This window comes from Aythya marila (assembly GCF_965140915.1).
Source record: "Aythya marila genome assembly, chromosome: 6".
Lineage (NCBI taxonomy): Eukaryota > Metazoa > Chordata > Aves > Anseriformes > Anatidae > Aythya > Aythya marila.
In genome coordinates, this window is record NC_139047.1 from 29,876,868 (window position 1) to 29,897,815 (window position 20,948).

Sequence of the window (20,948 nt, forward strand, 5' to 3'; positions counted from 1 at the left end):
ATGCAATACAGTCTGGAGAGCCACCAAAACCAGGCTCTGCCCTCAGTTCTTCCACTTCCCCTGCCCCAGATGAGTTTGCTGTCAGTGGGGTGGGAGGAACTGGCGATGCTTCAACTCTTGGTTTTGCAGATCAGACAAAATCATCAAGGCAATACCTTTTGGTTTATCATCGTGGTCTACCAGGGCCTTCATATTCTTAAAAGCCAAGCTAAAGAGATTAACAACTTTTTTATGTGAAAAAAAAAAAAAAGAGATCTGTTTACAACAAATTTTTGATTGTTGAGGAAAAGAAAAAAAATACAAACAAAACTGAGTTTCAGTCCTGAAACAAGTGGGTGATCTTTTTTCCCCACGTTTCATAACTGCATGGTCACCCCACTGTCATCCCCAGTTCAGCTAAAAACAGGGAACGGAGAAACAAGAGGGAGGGTAGGACAAGAACTAACACACTGGAGAGAAGAAGGACATTAGTCCTTTCATTGGAAGATTTTCTAACAAAATCACACAGAGAATTCTTCTTTTTTACGTTTTAAACACAGCCCTAGAGCTCAAACAATCCCTAGCTTCAAAACGGGAATCAAGGAGGGCTGATTTTTCATCAACCTGTCAAAAGTTATTCTAGTGTAAGCTGTTAACAAGGGCTGGACAAGTCACGTCTAACTTGGGAGAAGGAAAAACCTCACTGCAAGTCATAGAAAGAGGCTTGTTGGACCGTGCATGCCTTATTTCAAAAGAGGATGTAGAAAGTGACTAGCTCAGTAAATTACTTTTGGTTTAAATATTGTATTTCTAAATTTGCTCCAAACTCAAAAAAAAAAAAAAAAAAAGATAATTTAATACATTCTTCCTAAAACCAAGCAACCAAATTAACTCAGACAGACCTACACAGTAAGGATATTCAACTGGGTATTCATCACTAGGAGTATTTTCCATAAGAAATACAGCAATATGACAGCGGATTCATCACTGACAAGTTTACCTATAGATCTGTATTATGACAAGCATACAAATCTATCTGCACCACAATACGACTCTTCATAATAGGTTTTGATAGTTGGATATGTAGGAGCTGTCATGAATACAAACAGAGGGAAACCCTCTTTCCAGCTATTCTGCAACACAGATCTTTGTGTGTCATTGAAATAATTTCTGCTGCTTTTTAAAAAGAAAAGATACTGACTGGGAAGGCTGTAAAATAGCTACACCACTGGAAGTCCTTGTCCAATTTTTCCACAGCAAAACCACAGAGGACCCGAGGGCAAAGCCCCTGAGTGCAAGGGTTACAAATTTAGCAAAGCTGTTGTCAGTAAACATGTTTATTTCTAAAGGTGTAAATGCAAAAGCTTGTAAAATAAAGTCTCTGTTGAGCCAGAACAATTTAAGGCAGGTGTTGGGGGAGTGAAATTAAGACCTATTTAGTTTTGATTTGAGGGACAGAGTGGAGGGAAAGAGACTGCTACAACTGAGCACTGAGGAAATTGCTGTTTGTTCTCTGAGGGGGTTAACTAGTTTCATTTTGAGAACCCTAATTGCAAGCAGGTTAAATAATAAATAACCCTGGCCAGGGTGTAGGCAAAGCATCAGGTGTTGAGGCCAGGAACTGGTGTTTTAAAAAGAAAAGCTTTAAGTAGTTCCCCAAAAGAAAAGAACAAGCAGCTGGACAGTAGGAAAAAAAATAAATAAAAAAAAGCTTAAAGTCATAAAAGCTTTTGGGTGAAGTCAGAATCCTGACTTATGGAAGGAATAAAATCCTTAGTATGCTGCAGATGAGCAATTTCCCATATAGAAAAACTTCTTCTGCCCAGTGCTTTCCGTTATTAATAGTTCCTGTGTTTCAGATTATCTTCATCTGTAACAGTTAGCAAGTAATATGGCTTTATGAAGCTGCCACTGCCTTCTCCAAGCAGAGAATTAAAAAGCCCTACTAGGCCAGGTTCCAGAACAAGACAATTATTAGTTCTTCCTCAATCAGGCTATGCAGATTCGGTGCTTGTTTTTGGGCGACTGTCCTGTCCGCTTGAGGAAGAGCACAAGAGCCGTAAAAAACCTATTACGGCTAGGATGCAAGAGGGAGCTATAGATTTTATGAACATAAGACATTCCTGGCTTATAGGATTTTATAAGCTACAAAGAGGAAGTTGTCTTCGAAGCATAAAGCAGTAGTCACTTCGCAATCACTTCTGGTCTTACGGGCATTCAAGGGGAAAACATCCTCTGTCAAATCACAGCCTATATAATCATATTTTCCACATATAAACTACCGAATTAAAGGCGGGAGAGAGACTCAGGGAAAGAAGGCTTCAAAGCAATTTCTTCACAGGCTGCTGTTGAGCCAGCTGAGGAGAAAGGGATTGCTGGTAGGGCAAAAGGAAGATCAGTCTCCAAAAAAACTGGTTAATTACTCACATGCGGTCTCAAATCAAGTGCTGGTAGTAAACTGCACACATTTCTCCCTTTCTCCTGCACGTTTGCTTGTTGCTGATTGACCTACAGCAGGCGTAGCGGTGGAGGGAAGAAGGGGAAAGGAAGGAGAGGTTTCAGCTTCATTTCTTCACATCTTGATATTACGGGCTCGGAAAACCTGCACTATTACCATCATGTGCTGCTCTTCTGAAAAGTCCAAAATATTGGGTTGCACAGCGAGCGTTACGGTGACACCTGCATCACTCACCCAAATGGCTGTTCCTGCGGAGTGATGTCTGCCGGAATTAAACTGTACGGTTTCACTGCTCTCTTAATTTTTCTACACTCCATATAATTCTTTCGTACATCAAGCTGGAAATTTATTAGAAATTATAAGCCTACCCCCTACGCATTATGGGAAGCCTGCCATCCTAAACGCATAAAGCATGGACGTTTAATGCTCCAACGTGTCTGCATGCCCAGGGCTAGGAACAAGCCTGCAGGCTTCTCCCAGGGTTACCCCAAGACACTGTCAGACAAAAGAGACACCCACGAGAGCTGTAGTCGGTCCATTTGGAAATACAGCTGCCTATCAAGGACAAACCAGAGACACTATAAAGCCATTGCATTGGACTTGGCTCAAAATGAATTAAAAAAAAAAAAAAATCTCCATGCTCAAATGAGAAGGAGAGAGAGGAATTGTTGAAAGCAGGTTTTTTAGGAGGGCAAAACAAAGAGGGTTCAAATGCAGCCCAGGGAGAGATGAGGTTTTCAAACACTGCTATGAGAGAAATACAACCTGGCTGCATTTCAGAGCCTCACTGTAAATTAAGGAGGTTTCTTCATGGAAACAAAGCCTATTTTCATCTACTGATGAATATCTTGAAAAATGCAATATGTGTCAGAGCATCTGATAATGGTGAGCTCTCCAAAGAAAAATAATTGTTTTTAAAAGAGGTTCTTGCATCTGCAGCAGCAGAAAATGCAAAACAAAAACTGAATATGCTACATGGTTGTAGCACATCATCTGTACTTCTCAGCTGGGCCACATTTCTTCAGTAAATAAACATTTCTCATTTAGTCTCAAAATATTTAATACAACAATTGTATTGTTAAAAGCTAGAGAAGATCAATTGTACGTGCAGGTTCCTTTTCACCATTCTTTCTGGCTTTAAGTACATAGATTTTACACGTTTTCATAGGCAGGGATGCTTTCTTTGTTCTTATCTGTACACTGCATAATACAATGAGCCCCTGGTCTCACATCGGGCTCCAAAATACTACCACATAAGAGAGAAATTACAAGATATGTCACTGAAGTGCCTGTGTTTGGATAGATCAGTACTGCCTCTGCTAAGCCACGATCGGTGACTCGATATCATTGCTTCCAGCATAAGCTGGTGACTTTAAATGAGCAGCATCCAGTTGTTCTGGATTTTTTAAACTTGTATTATAGCCATAAATAGGTTACTCGCAGAATTACATTTTATTCATGAATTGACTGTACATCTGCAGAACGTGGAAGATTTATTTTAAATTGTTTTTTTTACAACTGATCTGAGGACGAAATGCAACTTTGCCATAAAGTTCACCAGCTGCAGAACTTTTCTCTGTCCCATAATTCTCCTTAGATGAGGTTCAAGTGCTTTGGTGGGGAAACTTCCAGAACAGATTATTTTTGATTTTTCCCCAGCTTGTTTTAGTGTGGTGTATGTTCCTCCACAGGCGTATGCACACAACTTGCAAATATTAGTGAGAGTTATGCATGTGTTCCTGTGGGACACAGACCTAATACTGAAACTCTCTGTTCTGTTACGGTGCTCACATTGAGTTTATTTTGTCCAGAGGTGTCTATGATTTGTCATTAAACCTCAAATTCTTTCAGTTTTCATACTGAAGTGATAGTTGCTATGAAGTACTGTTATTATGTTTAAAACAGTAATATTGTATTTAAGAATCTTGGTATTTCTTTTCCTTCATGCACAATTTGATGTGTTCTTACAGACAATTACCAAGCATGGCAAATTAGAGAGTAACTTTTAACCAGGTTAAAGGAATTTTTGTTCAACAGCCAACTTCTGAAAGTTAACAAAAGGGGCAATGAGGAAAAAACCTGCAAAATCTCAAAATCTCCACAACTGCACAGCTCCTGGCCACCTCCAACTGCATCTGGCATCTGCTCACTTCTCTCTCTCTCTTGGTCCCAAGGATGGATGCATGAAATTTTAAGAAAGATTGACCTAGACAGAAGGACTTAACCTGCTTGGCATAACTAGCAACACAGGAGAACTTATGGCAGCCTAGAAAGCAGAGAAGAAATTGACATTTGGCTGAGATAACAGGAAGGGCCAACACATAGAAGTCACTACACAACGATCTGCTGGAAAACAGCTCTCAGCCAAAGCACCTTGACCCACACCGTGTAGCAATAACGCAGAGATGCTTCACCTCTTTTAGATTTTATATGAAGAACTGTTTTGTTTTGCTGAAGCTATCAATTTCTAATTTAATTATGCTGAATATTGAATTCTACTTGTGTAACCCCAAATTGTCAATATATTACTTCATTCCTAAGCCTTTCAGGTCCTTTCCTGTAAGACGATTCATCACAGTTCATTGAATTTCAATGCATTGCCCAATTTTTCTTCTTTGCTTGTGTACCAAAAATTACTTACTGTAAAATACTTATTTTAAAACTCTGATGATGACAAAGATATGTCCCCAATGTGATTTCAAGGATACACTTAAAGGAAAAAAAAACAACCTCAGTAATAAATAAGTTGCATGTTCATGGGATAGGAAGCAGAATAATTACTCAACTGCTTTAAATAAATTGTGGTACCTAATGTTAATCAGCTTTAGTAACCTCAAAAAAAAGGAAGTGAATGTACATTCATTTATATTCATTAACTATGCAGGTTTTCTATTTTAGGAAAGCAGAGGGGTTATCATGAGATTTTTTTTTTTTTTAATTTCTCCTGCAGAACACCAGTCCTTGGATCAAAAGCATGATATGATGTTTCACTTCAAATATATATTTTTTCAGGCTTCTAAATATTCTCCCCAAAAACAATTTGATTGAAAATTATCTTAACTGTTGATGTACTGAAATAATAGGAAAATTAAATAAATAAGGTTTGAATGTTGGGGGCGCTGACTTTCTCAGGGTTACTTCAAAAGATAAAGGATTTGAAAACTGTGGTGTAAAGTGATGATTCCTGATCTGAAATGATTTTAAAGTCAGAGTTCCAGGGCTTGTCAACAAGATTTTTGATACCAAAGGTCTAAAGTGGTTCTAGGTCCTACTGAACTCAGTGCATCTATCTCCTGTGCACCCCAACACACGGCATGTGCCTGTCTAGGCTCCTGAGGCTTCTTCTGAATGAGGATTTTTCCAGGGCTTCTCCTCAAGGTGGGAGCTGGGTCCCATAGATCTGAGCCTGCTTAAAGATCACAGCAAATAAACCAACAAACCAAAAAGAGCCCCGCAAATATCAAACAAATCTAACAGAAATTCCAGATACGAGAAGAGTAAGACATTGTGTCAGGCCGTGTTATTTTGGGCTGCTCTTCTTGCAAAAGGCAACACGGTGCCAACCACGGGGCTCTGGGCTGCTACCTCCTAAGCATGAGGAAGCCGCCCAGCATGAGGAACATGCCTTGAGACAGGGTGAATGTTTGGTGAGAATGGTTAGACCATTTCAGCATTCCCTGCTGTCAAAAAAGCCCACTTTTCTGTGCCACGGGAACGCCCAGAAAAGCAGAAACAGGGCACTACTTCCTCAGGATGAGCTGAAAATCTCTGCATAATGGCCTAGCAGTGCAACATTTAAGTGAACAAAGCAGTAAAGCCAGACGGATCAGAACTGCTCAGGAACGACAATGCTGAGCTTATAAACTTGTTTGTCAGAGGCAACTGACAGCTGAGGTGGGAACCGACACACCAGAGCAAGCTCAGTGCTTCCTGCCCACTCTGCATCCCCACAACGGGAATTTTAGAGGTCAAATACCGAAGTGTGTATTTGTTTAATGGAAAGTATACTAGTTATTATCAATTACAGCATAAAAATCTTCCTTTAATACAGGAGGAAAACCCTGGCTTTTCTTGGGGTGTTCCATACCAACTGACCTACTGCTGTCGTTTACCTGGCAGGCAGGAGAGGCAGAAAACACACCATAAATGCACTAGTGACATGGGGAAGAAAGCCCTCCCCAGTGACAACTTCATGTTCTAAGACAAGAAGTAGAAAATTAAGCATCCCAAATTACCAAGAAAGAATATATTTTTCCTCATTCCCGACCCCCCCCCCTTTTTTTTTTTTTAAGCAGCTCCCTGTAGGAGTGTAGCAGAGCATCCTGATTTCAGTGAAAGCACTGGGAAATGTTTCAGAGAAGCAGAGCAGCCAAAGGGTCAGGTTATCAGTTTCAACTAATATAAGACAATTGAAGGGAAAAGTGATGTATCTGAAAGGTAGAAAACAAAATGCAGAACTCCATTACCAAGAAGGTGAACAGGAAAACAGCATACAAATGTATTTGGGCAACTCAGTAGTAAAGAGAAGGGAAATTCACCTAGGTGCTGCTACGAAGAGGAGTCCCAGCCATGGGCTCAGACTGCACAGTGTGCAGGAGTATTCCTCAAGACTACTTGGAGCAACATCAGGTACCTAAACCAAAATTGCTTCAATTCTCCACTGATGTCTATTAAATTGCACTGATCTGGTGGAGCTCTCCCATGTCCCCACAGGTCCCCCACAGACAGCAAGGTACAGGTGCCAGCTCTGAGAGAGGAGCATTTCTGCCTGATTTCCATTTCCTACCAGAAAACCTTATGCTTTGAAGAAGGCTTGCAAGAGCCTGTTGTGATTCCTTGGTACCATCCATGTGGCACAGAGAAGCTGCCTCCCTCCCTCCTAACATCTTAACTGATTTGAGAGCAATTCCTCACCTTGATTGTTAAAGACTAAAACCAAACTACACATGATCAATTACAGCATTCGAAGCCCAGGAGGAAATTTAAAAACCAGCTTACATGGCCAGGCTTTCAGTGAATATAGGCCCTTGCTGAGAATAGTCAGAGCATCTCTGAGCTTAACGGAGCTGACAGCTACATTTGCAGGACAACTGCACCGTGTACATTTGCAGGGTGTTGGAGCAGCAAACGGGAACTCAATTGGCTGATTCTCGGCACACAGAAGGGTTAACCTTACCTTTCACGACAGAAGTTAACCCAAATAAGGTCTGTGCCATTCAGTCTGAAGGGAAAAGAAATCAATTCTGGTTCCCGTGAGTAGGATTTCACCACTTGATTAGAGAAAGAAATGAATCTTTAAAGTATACTTACAGGAAAGGTATTTGCCATATGCATGAGAGATGGGAATGGCTGCATCCCAAGTTAATGAAATCAAGTCTTCTGTGCCTGTTTGAGGATTTCATCTATTTGAATTATGCAAATATCAAATATAACTTCGTTGTATAAAACTTCAAAATGAGAACGCTATCCGTACACCCAGGGAGGCCGAAATAATATCCCCACTCCCCAAATTTAACACTGATTGAAGGCCAACAAGAGGTTATGATGCGGTCCTGCCGCACTGCGTTCGTGCTGTGACAGTCAATTTAGAGGACATTCCTGCCTGTCAGTAAATAAACGTGAAGTCATTTTAAATTTCACTTCCATTTGATAAGGTTAAAGCAATTCTCTCTCGGAGAAAGGCACTCGGAGGCAGGTTTTCAAATGCCAGTCACCAGGCACACCAGGACTAATGGGCATGCTGGCGGTGGAGGAGGATATCGAGGCAGGCTGGTACAGAGGGCATGCAGGCAGGGGGGGAGGAAAGCAAAGGAGATGCCCTGATACTCAGAGACCCCAACGTGCAGGAAATGGATCCTTCATTTACAACGGGAACCCGTGTGTGCACCATGCTGTGCGGTCCCAGGCCAGATTTCTGAAAGTCTGAGTTTGCCAGCAGGTACTTGCCAAGAAAATGTTGAACCTTATGAACATTTGCTTGCTGCACCTTTCCAAGTTCAGCACCTTCCTAGAGCAGGATGCTGAGTCAGTGCCACACCACAGAGTAACAATCATAACCTCCTCCTTCCAACCCACCAGAGGCCTGGGCTTCACAACCAGACATCCCTTACCTTCAGGCATGGGCATCCAAACCACAGACTTGCAGAAATCAGCATGTTCTCTGCCCCAGAAACTGAACTAGTTCGGTCCAGCTCTCCAGTTGGAAGGTTGTCCCTGAACACGTCCTTCTCATGATTAGAAATTTTCTCATTTCTGCCTGTGCTCATTCATGGCCCCTGTAGACCTATTAGTTCTTGTGCCAACGCCATCATTTAGATCAATGCAGAGAACATGGTAATATTTTGTAATATCAGAACATTTGTACTGCAGGACAGTGTTTCCTAAATTGTCAATATGCTCTTTATAATAGAAAGGAATGCATTTAAATGTTGGCTTGGACCAGAAGACAAAAAGAAAAGGGACATTTGAATTTCAAGTTGCTATCAAAAAGCTTCTTAGAATTCAGCAGACGTGCATGGAAGTGGGAATAGGAAAAGTGAAGGGAATCACGACAGTGGAAAGTTCCTATCTCTCTAGACATTCACATTTACCAGTGAACTCCCACGGCTGCCTCCAAGTACAGTAGGTGGGGAAAGTCCTTTAAGAAAGGGCACAAGAGAAGCATTGAAAGACAGATGAGGTACACGGTCCCAAACCCCCACAGGGACAGAGAGGTGAGATCTGCTCTGGCTTTGCTCAGAGGCAGTTCCGATGGTCCCTCGTACTCACCAGATGAGCAGGCAGCGGTTTCAGAAGAACTCTCTCTTCCAGCCATCCTATTGCAGGTTACTCTCCTTATAGACCAAATTAGCAAATCCATACTCAGCATGGATTTAGAGCTCCATAAATTCAAAGTTAATCAAGGGTACTATGACTTTGAGACAGTCTCTGAGCTGGAGGGGAAGACTCGTGCATGCTGGAGGGAAGGTCCCTGGCTCCACAGCTGAGAGAAGGGTGACTGCAAACTCCTTGACATAAGGCCTAACTTTAACAGGTCCGGCTGTTTCTGAAGATGCACAGCAAGACTGCTACGCTTAACTGGTTGCACCATGAGGTCAGATTGATTGTCCTGGAGTAACCGCACTGATGGCTGTTCCTGAGTCAGTCTTGCAAGATTTTCAGGTCAGGGTACAAACCAGATCTTCCTCTTTCCTCAGTACTCACTGCCCCTATGTGCTTACAGACAACTCAAAGCCAGACATATTCTTAGTTTTGCTACATTAAACAAGATAACCTAATTTTAGCTTCCATTAAGGTTCATCTCCACATTCCCCAGTCATCTTAGTAGCCCTATTCTCCAGCCTCGATGCGGGTAGTTAGACATCACATTTTGTCAAAAGTTCGAGTTTAAACAAGAATATATTTTAACCCATTACATTTCAGTACCAAAGTTCCTGCCCCAGAACCAGTGTCCAAGTTTTCAAAGGTATGTGTAGGCCTGCAAATACCAACAGAAGCCTTTACAAATCTAGGCAGGAGTTGATATCAATATTATTACCACTAAAATTTAAGTATTCAGGCTTTCACGACAAAAAGATTACTCAGATACCATCTTTTGAATACCTCTGACACAACCCAATCCAGCCGTTTTAGACCTGGGTTTCTGATCTGTTGAATGAGCTCGTGATACAAAGTCAGAAGGCTCTCACTATCTACAGGGCAAGGGCAAACAATTCCACTTGTCCAGCAGGCCCTCTTTTGACTTTGTCCTTCACCACACGACGTTAGTTCTTATCTAATGGTCAGCAATGTGGCATGTTAAAGTTGCACCCACAGCAAAGACTGTTTGAATCTCTCTGTACGTTATTGCTGCAGTACTGCAATCTTTCGTCACCTTAAAGGCTTAATTCTGATCATTGGCCCAGTTACAGCAGCTTGAAGAGCTTTTCTTCTATAGCTATCCTTAAGCATTCCCTTGAGATTCGGTTCTTGAACACCTTAATTCTTAACACCTTTAAGGGACAAATTTAAGGTGAGTTTTCGTTTGGAAATCAGGGAGCCCAAAAGTTTTCTTTACTGCAGAAACATAATGTGAGGCACAGGAAGAAAAAAATCAGCAAATACTGGAGCTCATCAAAAGAGACACATTTTAACTCCTCTAGATTAAAATTAAATGCACCCCAGTAATGTATAGAATTTTTTCTTTACAAGTTTATGGTCTAAGAGTGTGTAGGAAAAATGACAAAAGTTTTAGAGAGAGCATTTCAATTTTTTCTTGTTCAGCCAAATTCCTTTTTCCACCATCTTAAAAAGCATATATTCTTCCTGTCTGAAGGCAGCCACTGATTAATTGACAATTTTGGCATATACAGAAAGTTTCAGGGCAGACATACAGGGACAGACCTAGCACTCATCTGGCAACTCCTTTCTCTTTGTGATAATCCCACATTGGCATCTGTGGGAGAAGGAACAAGCAAGAGGGATTTTCCTGTACTATTCACACCAAGTTTCTGGCACTCAGCACCACGACGACTTTCCAAAGTAGAGACTGTATCTCGTTCTTGACAGCACTATCCTTCAAGGTTATATTTAATCCCTTTTGGAGCCCACTTTTACATTTGGTCTCCATGACTATAAATTCCACAATTCAAATTTTACACTTCATGGAAGAAGTGCTCAAATAGTTGTAGTTACTGTACTTTAAGGGGTACACATATACTGAACTCAACAGATTTATCTAGGAAGGAGCAATCAGGACAGTCTCCTAACATTCCTTCAAATCAAAATCACCTTCAGCAGCACCCTGTTAGATACAGCACCAAAACAAGGGTGAGCTGAAGGCAGCCCCTCCTTGAGCTACACAAGATAATCATTGCATTCAACAAAAAACAACCTGGCAATATTATATGGCAGAGTAAAAACAAAGCAGCCTTGCATAAATATTATATGAAAAAGGACAAAATATTTAGTCTCCCCTCCAAAAAGGGCTGTATCTGAGAAGCTCTTTTGCAGGGTTCAACAACAGATTGGAGCAGAAGGGCTTCTTGAATACCTGTGCAGATGCTACCTAATAAAACATGAGGAGAGAAAGCCATTTATGCTGGGTGAGGACCAGTATAGATAACTAAGCAATTTTGTCTTCTCTAATACACCTTTGTGTCTGGGGTTCTTTACACACATGAGTATAATTGAGTTTCCTGGTAATTATTATGTATGTGCACCTGTTTGCAGGTGGATGTCAAGTGTTGTTTGAGTGCTCATACAACTCTCTCTCCCTCTGCACGTCTCCCTAACAAGCAGACAGCTGGTTTCAGAGAGACCCTCAACTCTAACCCCATCAACTGCACTTCCAACTTGAATACCTTCTTTAAAAATTCATAGAAACAAATATGCAAACTGCTTGTAAGAGACAATTAAACATAACAAGCAAGAGAATGGAAACAACTTAAGGAGAAGCAAGGGAAAGTTAGCTCATATCAATACTGGACCTCTTTCTCAGTTTCACCAATCCTTGTAAGTTAGTATTTATACAATGAAGAGGCTTTTGGCAAACTCATTTAATCCATAAAGGTTTGGCCTTGATATTACTCATACATCTGCAACAGAGTTCAGAGGATAATTGCTTTCTCACTTAAGCATAAGACTTACATCTACCAGTACAAACACACTTACGATGCCCTCAAAAAAGGCAAAGAAGGTGCTACAATGTGTGCCAACCATAAGTTGAAATCTTAACTGTTTATCTTCTGTGGAAATTCCATCGTATTTGTTTTTCAATTTTGCTACCTATCCAGTGAAATTATAGGCTTAGGAACTCACTTGTAACAAGGAAAGAGACAAAAATAATCTTTAACCTGTTGGTTGGCAGTTCATCGGTTCTCAGTTTCTAATAGAAATTTTGCCTTTAGGAAATCAAGAAGTTATGCAGGATAAAATTGAAAGCTTCATATTACTAATAAATGCTCAGAAATTAAAGTTGTCTTCTATTAAAATTCACAGGCTAGCAATCATTGTTTAAAGATAATAGTCTTAACATCAGCCAGGAAAACAAAAGATTTAATTTTGCAAAATGTGGTATAATTGGAATATGAAACAATAGAGGAATAGATAATGCATTTAATTTTCACAGGTGAAGACTTCAATAAATCATGTGTGAACTTGCCACAAATGAGACCCATTTACTAAAACTGGGAAGTCTGAAGAGCAATCTGTGTTTGAGATGGTGTCTGGCTCAGAAGAGATAGCAAGAAAACAGAAAGTGGAAAATTAATGCTTAAGAAAATAGTCTCTTGACCAAAGAATGAGCGCAGTCAACCAGGATCAATAGGACAGGGTTTCCCAAAGTAGGGGTGCTGATTTTTAGCTGAGAACAATCTCCCTCAATTCATTTCATACCTGGATCAACGTCTATATTTCTCCACTTTGATGGAAATAAATCTTCTTGCTTTCTTTTCTGTTCTTTGGAGAAAGAGACAGCTCCCAGGCTTTTGACTTGTGAGAAAACATGACCTAGAGCGGGTTTGCCATGAGCCAGGATGGGTTTTTCAGAGCTGAAATGACACAGCCCGATCTCATCTCCCCAAATGCAGCAGCCTCCTCCCTGTTTCTTGAGGGATGATGCCTGCACTTCCCACCTTCCTTCTCCTAGTGTATACCTAGGGGTGCTGGAAAACACAAGGGCTGAAAGGTATGGGGAGAAGATACACAAATGGAAGAGAGATGGGATGCACAGAAGCAAAGACAGTAGTTGTGTGTGCATGGAGACCGCATCTGCGAGGACAGCACACATCAAGAATGATGTGGATTACACTGGTAGTGAGTTTGCTTCTCCAAGTGTAGTATTTTCAGGGTTAGGTTGTTTTTAAAGCTGCAGACTTCACTTTCAAGCAATTTTTAAGTACTCTAATGCAAAGTGTAATCACGCATTGATTTTTCCATTAAAACTACAAAAGTCTTAAATACCCTGGGGGTACTGGCCTCAATTAGTCCCTATTCTTACATTCTTTTTCTCTCTGCACCATTTTGCCATCCCTCTGAGTAGGAGAAAAGGAAGACTGTCTATTTAAGCCAAAAGCACCATCTCCTAGTACATGAGTCCAGTTAAAAGCAGTAGTAGATAAATTGCTTTCTCTACAATAGAGAAGAAAATTATGCTGTTTTTGCTTATGTTCATTTTTAAATTGCATTGTGGAAAAACGGAAAATATATAGATACCTGGACTTCAGAAGTTTGCTTTGAGTGTATTTTACTGTGGCTATGTTTTGTTGTTGTTGGGGTTTTTTTTGGTTGTTTGTTTGGTGTTTTTTTTTTGAAACAACAAAAGTCCCACAGCTCATCAGAGGAGGCTGGCTGTACACAATTGCCCCTAGAAGCTGAGATCCCTGAATGCAGTCTTTCCATTGTCATCTGCTGAATTGCTGAGCTTCAGTTTTGTGCTACCAGTGTTCGCTAGCATTGATTAGTTTTGCTGTTGACACCAGGTTAATACTTTTGCAGAAAAGAGGAAAGCAAAATTTCCTGAACACCACCAAGTAAATCCCTTTCTTTGATCTCTCTTCTAGAAAGCAACACCTAAAGGAAAAATCTTACTGGTGGCAGGGGCGGGTGTCTCATTCGGCTGAATAATCAGCCCCTGGTCTCTGGGTCCAGGTGTTTCATGCCCCCTGCTCAGCCCCTGCTACTCATTGCAGAGCATGCAGTCTCCTGCTTGTCTTGTGCACTTCGAAGCCCTGCTCAGGGAAATATATAGATGAAGACACCGTATAAAACACATAGATGAAAATCATATCCAGCCTACAATATATTTATCTTCAGGCACCTCTCCAACAAAGTCTCTGAAGAAAGGCAGCTGAGTGGAATGATTAAAGAAATGAACCAAGAGGAGTCGATGAAGCTGAGTTTAAAGAACATGGGCTGGAGCTGTGTTCTTCTGGAATCTAATCAATTAGGTTATTCTTTCAATTTTTGTTCTACCAAGTTTTACCTTTTTCAGTAAGGAAAAAAAAAAAAAAAAAACAAGCCAATTTCCAGCCTACGAAGAAACATCTAATTTTCCTGTAACAAAAGTCCTACCACTGTCAAGCTATGCAGTGCCTGAGTCATCTCTAGATGACAACCATGTATTTTTTGCAGAGTACTTGAAGTAATTTGTCCTCCTGAAAATCCAATTGCCAAGTGCCTTGCAGAATACATTTCCTTAGTGATCTTTGGAAAGGCTATTTCTACACACAATACCTTTATTCTGAGCAAAATATTAATCTGCCAGCAGTAGTATATCAGGGGGAGAAAACAGTGATCCAGCTCAAGTTCCAAGAGATCTTTTTAATTTCTGACTCAATGTTTTATCTATCTTTAGCTTATGGCCACGTTCAGTTGTGTCCATGGTGTTTGTAGTGGCATTTGGGGTTGTGATAGAATAGCCTCCCATCATTTTAACAGCCACCACCTCTAGCTTTTCCAGTCTTTGCTCATTGTATTTGGATTTAGCAGGAGGGACTGCCTTTCCTTCTGTGGAACTCACCAGAGTCTCAGCAAAGCCTCTAATTTCTTTTACTCCATAAAACAGACCAGAAGCTACCTGTACCGTACCACAACACACGAAACCAACACTGCTACCTTCTTCAAGCTGACACTCTGTGTATCTGACAAACATATTAAAGCATTTGACAAAAGGAAAAGCCACGACACTGCCTTTCTCAGACAGAGACCCTGCCACTGGTTATGATCTGTGCAACAATTTCATAGCAGCTGGATTACTCTGATCCTTCCCTCTTCTGGAAGAGAGTGGTGGGATGGCTGGACATCTCGTGGTGGCCAGGAGACAGAAAAGCATGCCAGGATGCTGGCGGGCAGGTGGCGAAGTGCCCCCAGCACCTTGCAGCCCCTCTGCTGCACAGAGAGGGGAGCGCTGCTCTGAAGGGCATGCTGGAAGCACATAACAAAGAAAAGCAGTGCATATAGCAACACTAAAGGACTTTTCAATTTCAATTTATTTACCATGGTAGGCCCGAAACTGCTTTATACAAAATAATTAAAACCTTCATCCGAAGCACAAAACTGAAGCTGGCAAGGGCAATACCACAGAAGCTTCAGAAGTGGTAAATTTTCCATCTGGGACAGTCAAAACTCGCTTCATTTTTAAGTACAAGTTCAGGCCAGTCAGATCTAAGCACACAGGTGCTTTTGCATAAAAGCAGCCTTATATCAGTGACCGGACTAGGAGGGAAGTAGCCGAGGCCTGCACGGCTGGCACGGACCTGTTGCCGCTGAGGTGCACCCCGGCGGCGACTGGCACAGGGCCTTGTCCCACACAGCTCCCCTTAACAACTGCTGGAGATTAGCGATTAAGTTAATGATTCCTGAAGATTTTTAACTGGCATAGATTCAGCTATGTGGTGCCCTCTTTTACTAACGTTAATAATTACTGCACTAGCTGGGTCTCCCTTTTGCAGGACCCTTCTGTCACATTCCCTCCCTTTCCTTGCCATGACCCAGCAAAAGTCCCCAAACCCACCCTTTGTCAAGAGCTCCTTGATGCAGGCAGGTGCCTCAGCTCAGGTGTTGGAGCAGCCAGAGGGCCCCAGCATCATCCTGTGACCATTTAGGTATCTCTCTCATCACCATCTGGCCCTTCACAGTCCCAGCAGAAAGACAAGAGTGTCACGGTGGGCTGAGAACTAGGAGACTTTAAATACTATTAAAAACTTGCATTTCATCAAAGTGCCATCCGCCCAGTATTTTCAGAAGCACATTTACCTATTCTGTTTCTGCTGCTGGAGGTGAAGAAACTTCTATAATCAAGTGCTGCCATGAGCCACTCAAAAATTAAGTCCAGCTATATTTTCCTTGCTGTTGAGGAGAGCCCAGACTCAAGCAGACCCATGCTGCCCTTCAGTAGAAGACAGATCTGCTGTCCCAACATGAGCAAAGCTGCTTTAACAGCTATGGAAAACCCACACCGTGTCACCCAGTCTGATCTGCCCTGCTCATATGGATGGGGTGAGCCACTGGAGGCACTGGAGTTTTACCACCTCACTCAGAAGATGATCAAATAAATCACATGCATAGAGATTGCAGGAAGCTTGCCCCAGGCTTTCCAAAGCCCCAAATGCCTAAATTCAGGAGCAGAAGCATTAAGCAGAGCCTCCTTACATGTACTATCATATCTTCCTCGAAGCCAACAGCAATAATGGGAAAGAACCTAGAAAGAGCAGCAGTGCACAACCTAGTTTAAAAAACAGAACTGATTTTCTCCAAAACACTGGGACAAATCTGCATTCCCCCACTGGGGCAAATCTACCAAAATTTGAGCCGAACAGCCCCTGGAAGTGCTCCCTCTCCATCACCAGGTGCAGAATTACAGCGACTGCTGCACCAGTCTCTCCTCTCCACCACAGGCATGGTGAGGGCAGCAGAGACAGGAGGGTCAGACATCCCTACACCACGGACCTCAACACCCAAACCAGCCTCTCCAGGGTTTAAACCAAAGGACTGGACCCTTGCAGACACCCCCTTGGAAGAACCCCCCTTCCCTCGTGAGCTCAGCCTGCCCAGTACCATGTGCTCCCCTCTTTTAGCCCCTCGTCCCCCTCCTCCTCCACCCCAGCTGTGGTGTCAGCCCGGCCGGGGCTCATCCTGCAAGCACCAGTGCCTCCCACAGCACACAGTCTTTCAACATTTACAATTTGTTTTCATGAATTTTCTCCAGTGCCTCACAATAACGTGACACTAAAAAAGCACCAGTTCCTTCTTGTGTCTCTTTCCACTTAGCTTTTTCTCATCGTCAAGAGATTTATGAATTTAATCTCCGTTTTGGAGAACTTATCACTTTTAACAACTAGAAGAAGAAAATGCTAAATTGTTTTTATTGCTGTTAGATGTTTGAAGACATCTTGCTATATGCTGTCATTTACATTTCACATTAAAAGTGAAATATGTTGTAAATGAGCAAATATTTGTTTTAATTTGACCCATCTGTTAAATGAAAAACAAAGAGGACTTCAAAATCACTATATTTAAATTCAGCAATTTGTAAACAATTTATATGTTCATTTCTTCTGGGTTAAAACTGCCCTAAAGCATCACTCTTATGAAATCTCCAAATTAAATTGCTTTGCATTGTTCTCAGGGATGCAAGCCACAGTTTCTTCCTCTTCAGTTTATTAATTTATTTCCCAACCCAAGTTAATTAGCAAGACTCGTATTAAGAGCCATTTAAAATACGCCACTGAAATCATTTCAGGGGATTCACAGAAGTGTCTACTGGCTCCAGAAAGCTGAGAGCAGAGAAAGCGTCAGATACCGGTGGCAAATTCCCGTAAGATAAAGCAACTCGCTTGTCCTTTCATTTATTTTTTTTTTTAACACTTCTGCAAGCAGCAACGGGTCTGCCCTACTCCACACTAGACTATCAGCAAGCAAGAAAAATAATCAAGGAGGGGAAGAAAAGCCGCAGTAATTTACCTTCACCTCTCAACCTGACTAGAACTTGCTACAGGATTTGGATCTTAGACTGGACTTTAATGTAGCTGTGGGTGATAATTTACAAGGAGAGCGAGATCCACAGACATTTAAGGATCCCACAGTAGCACTTAACTTAAAGAGCAAAGCCTTATCCCTTTTTCAGGTCTGTGCAACATACTGCATTTAGCTTCAGCTGTTAAGCTTCCAGCCCAGAAGTCAGTACTTTCGGTGGACTCAGGTATCAAGAGCCCTTTTAATCATCCTGATACGGGGGCTCTCGTCCCTGACTAATAGATGCCTTGTGCGAGGAGACGATTTCTTCTTCAGATGTGCACCCTGGGCACGCGGAAGAGCTGTGTGCAGCCTGCAGCGTCACGTCTCCCATCTGGAGGGTGACGGCGGACACAGCACGCAGCTCCAGCCTGTCCCCACGCCTGAGTCACAGGCCTTGTCTGACAGGTTTCCACCACACCTGCAGCAGAAAAGGTGCTGGTTGCACCCTAGACTCCTTGCCCTACACCCTTCCCTGCCCCAGACCAGGGCAGAAGCAGAACTAGCTGAGGAAGCAAGGGATTCTCAAGTCATCGCCATCAACATAAAGTTCTAGAAGTGGGCAGATCCACAAGTTTCAGCTCCCCCTCTGCAATATCAAGCAGAGCATCAAAAATCAACACAGGAATCCTAGGTCTGCTGTGCATTCCTACACAAGATGGTTCATTTATTATACCCAGTATCGTATTAAGCAACCCAACAAAACAAGAACTAGCTGTAATTCAGCCAGGACATGATTAAGGGTACCTCTAAGAGCATCAACAAATGTGGAGACTGCATGGATCACTGCCTGGAAAGAGTCCAAGTTGGTAAAATGACAGCTTGATTAGTTTTTGTCTGACAAATGTGGCAAGAGAGATCAGAATCAAACATAATTCCAAGGTTATAGGCCTTCAAATAAAACCGAGAAAAAAATCAAAAAGGGCAACAGCAATTTGCAAGACCAGATCAGCTGCCCAGCCCAGCTCCCTCAATGCTCGGATGCAACACAGCCACGGAAAGCTAAATCAGTGCACTTCAGGGAGCATCCCCAGTTAACAGGGACATGCCTTCAGAGTGGGACAAGCTGTAGATCTTGCAAGACAGCCTGCCCTCTTATTAAGGGCCTTACTAAATATGCATGTATTTGTAATTTAATGGGAAGACATGCAAGTAGAACTACTTTATGTCTGGGCAGCTGTGGCTATTGCTACCACAAAGGTCAAGCAGCAACATCCTGTTACCACTATTGCTGCATGTAGACATGCAGTATAATCAGGCAACATAAATATTAGACAGTAAATGGATTTTTCCTTTTGTCTTCCCTCCCACCTGTTCTAACAACAAAAATAGTCAGAAACATGCAAAGAAATCAGGTTTCTTAAATATGTCATTGCAACCAAAAGTATGCCTCTCCATCTCGGACCAGTGTCAAACCATACATCCCCCATTTGGGGGGGGGGAATTGGTGAGGCAAGATGCAGGCCTCTGGTTTTCCTTCCTTTGTGGGAAGGGGGCAGGGGAGAAGAGGCAGAGTAGAAGAGGGATCTTACCCAGGAATAGAGTGATCTGTCTCCTGGAGCTCTTGCCCTCTGAGCTCTCACTTTTCCTTAGGTACTGCTCCTGGTGTCCTAGGTCACCCTTCACCGCCACAGTTCCTTTCTTGTGGATCTTCAGGGCCTTCATCATGCTGTGGCACATGAAGGTGACACACCCCAGCACTATGATGTACACACCAAAAGCAGTGAAGATGCTGGCCTGAAAAACAGGCCACTTGGAGGAGAGGCTGGTACAGATGGTCATGTTGTCTGTAGGGGGTAACTGGTGCCTGGGAGTTGGCTTCATGCAGCCCATCGTACTTTCGTAGCCCTCGATGATTTCCAGGGGATATTCTGTGCCCATGGCAAAGAGCAGGGGCAGAGCCACGATGACAGATGTCACCCAGACAAAGGCGATGAGCAGCTTCACTGTGCGGGGTCCAGAGAGTGCCTTGAACTTGAAGGGGTGGCAAATAGCCACGTACCTCTCAAAGCTAAGGGTGGCCACATGCAGCACGGTGGCATAACTGCAAGCTTCAAAAAGGAAACAGTAGAGCTTGCAAGCCACATTGCCATTTGGGGTGCCGAAAGGTCTCCAGATGGCGCTGAAGAACTCCACAGGCATGCCAAGCAGGATGACCAGCAGGTCTGAGCAGGCCAAGCTCACCATGTGATTCGTGACCTCCTTCTGCAAGTAGCCTTTCTTCTGCAGGATCTTGGTGGCCTTGATGGTGATGCTGTTGCCCAAGATGCCTGCTACAAAGATGCAGATGTCAAGAGAGGCCATAGTGATCTTGATCCAATGAGACACCTCAAACTCTGGGATATGAGTGTGGTTAATGCGATGAAAACAGTCTGAAGAGGATGTCTGTCCTTCCATGAGCAGCCCCTGGGACGATGAAGAGGGAAGAAGAGCCTCCCTGATGTCCAAAATGACAGAAAATAGATCCTTTCTCGCTTTGCCCTCTTCACCAAGACACACAGGTCAGAACAATCAGGTACAATGAAAGTGTCTCAACTAGACACACCTGTGGGTTTTGTAAGCAACAGCAGCTGAGTCAGTAATCTGAGTGGGAGAGAAATTGTCTTAGCTCTTACCAATCTGTAGCAAAGCTGCCATACTCCAGCCCTCTGCGCTGTGAACTGCACTCCTTTCAGCTCTTGCCTCTTCTGTGAGTGAAGGCAGTTTTCTGTCCTGACCACAGTAGGAGGAAGTCAGAGTTTCTATGTGATTATCACTGGTCTGTTAACCATTAACCTAAATCTTGGTTATCCCTATGTACTGATAGCAAAGCACGCTTAGAGAGAAAAGAAAAAGAAAAAAGAAACTCCCAAGTCTGAAACACTTCCTGTAACAAGAGCTCCTTCTCAGGGACAAAAAGAGGTGTTTCCCCGAGACCTGTTAGGTTGGTGGGGTGAGGCTGAGTGTGTGTGCACAGGCACTGAAGAGAAAGTATCTGCTCATGAGTTTAACATTAACCATTAACCATTAACTTTACTTC

At 42.5% G+C, this 20,948-nt stretch overlaps 1 protein-coding gene across 1 annotated transcript in view; it reads right to left on the minus strand.

Moving 5' to 3' along the window:
• GPR39 (G protein-coupled receptor 39) overlaps positions 1-20,716 on the minus strand; it is a 71,844-nt gene extending 51,128 nt beyond the window's left edge. Inside the window, exon 1 of the mRNA XM_082763630.1 lies at positions 19,462-20,716. Coding sequence (XP_082619756.1) covers positions 19,462-20,326 — 865 coding nt within the window. The 5' untranslated portion in view covers positions 20,327-20,716. The remainder of the gene's footprint in view (positions 1-19,461) is intronic.
• Positions 20,717-20,948: the final 232 nt, after the last annotated feature.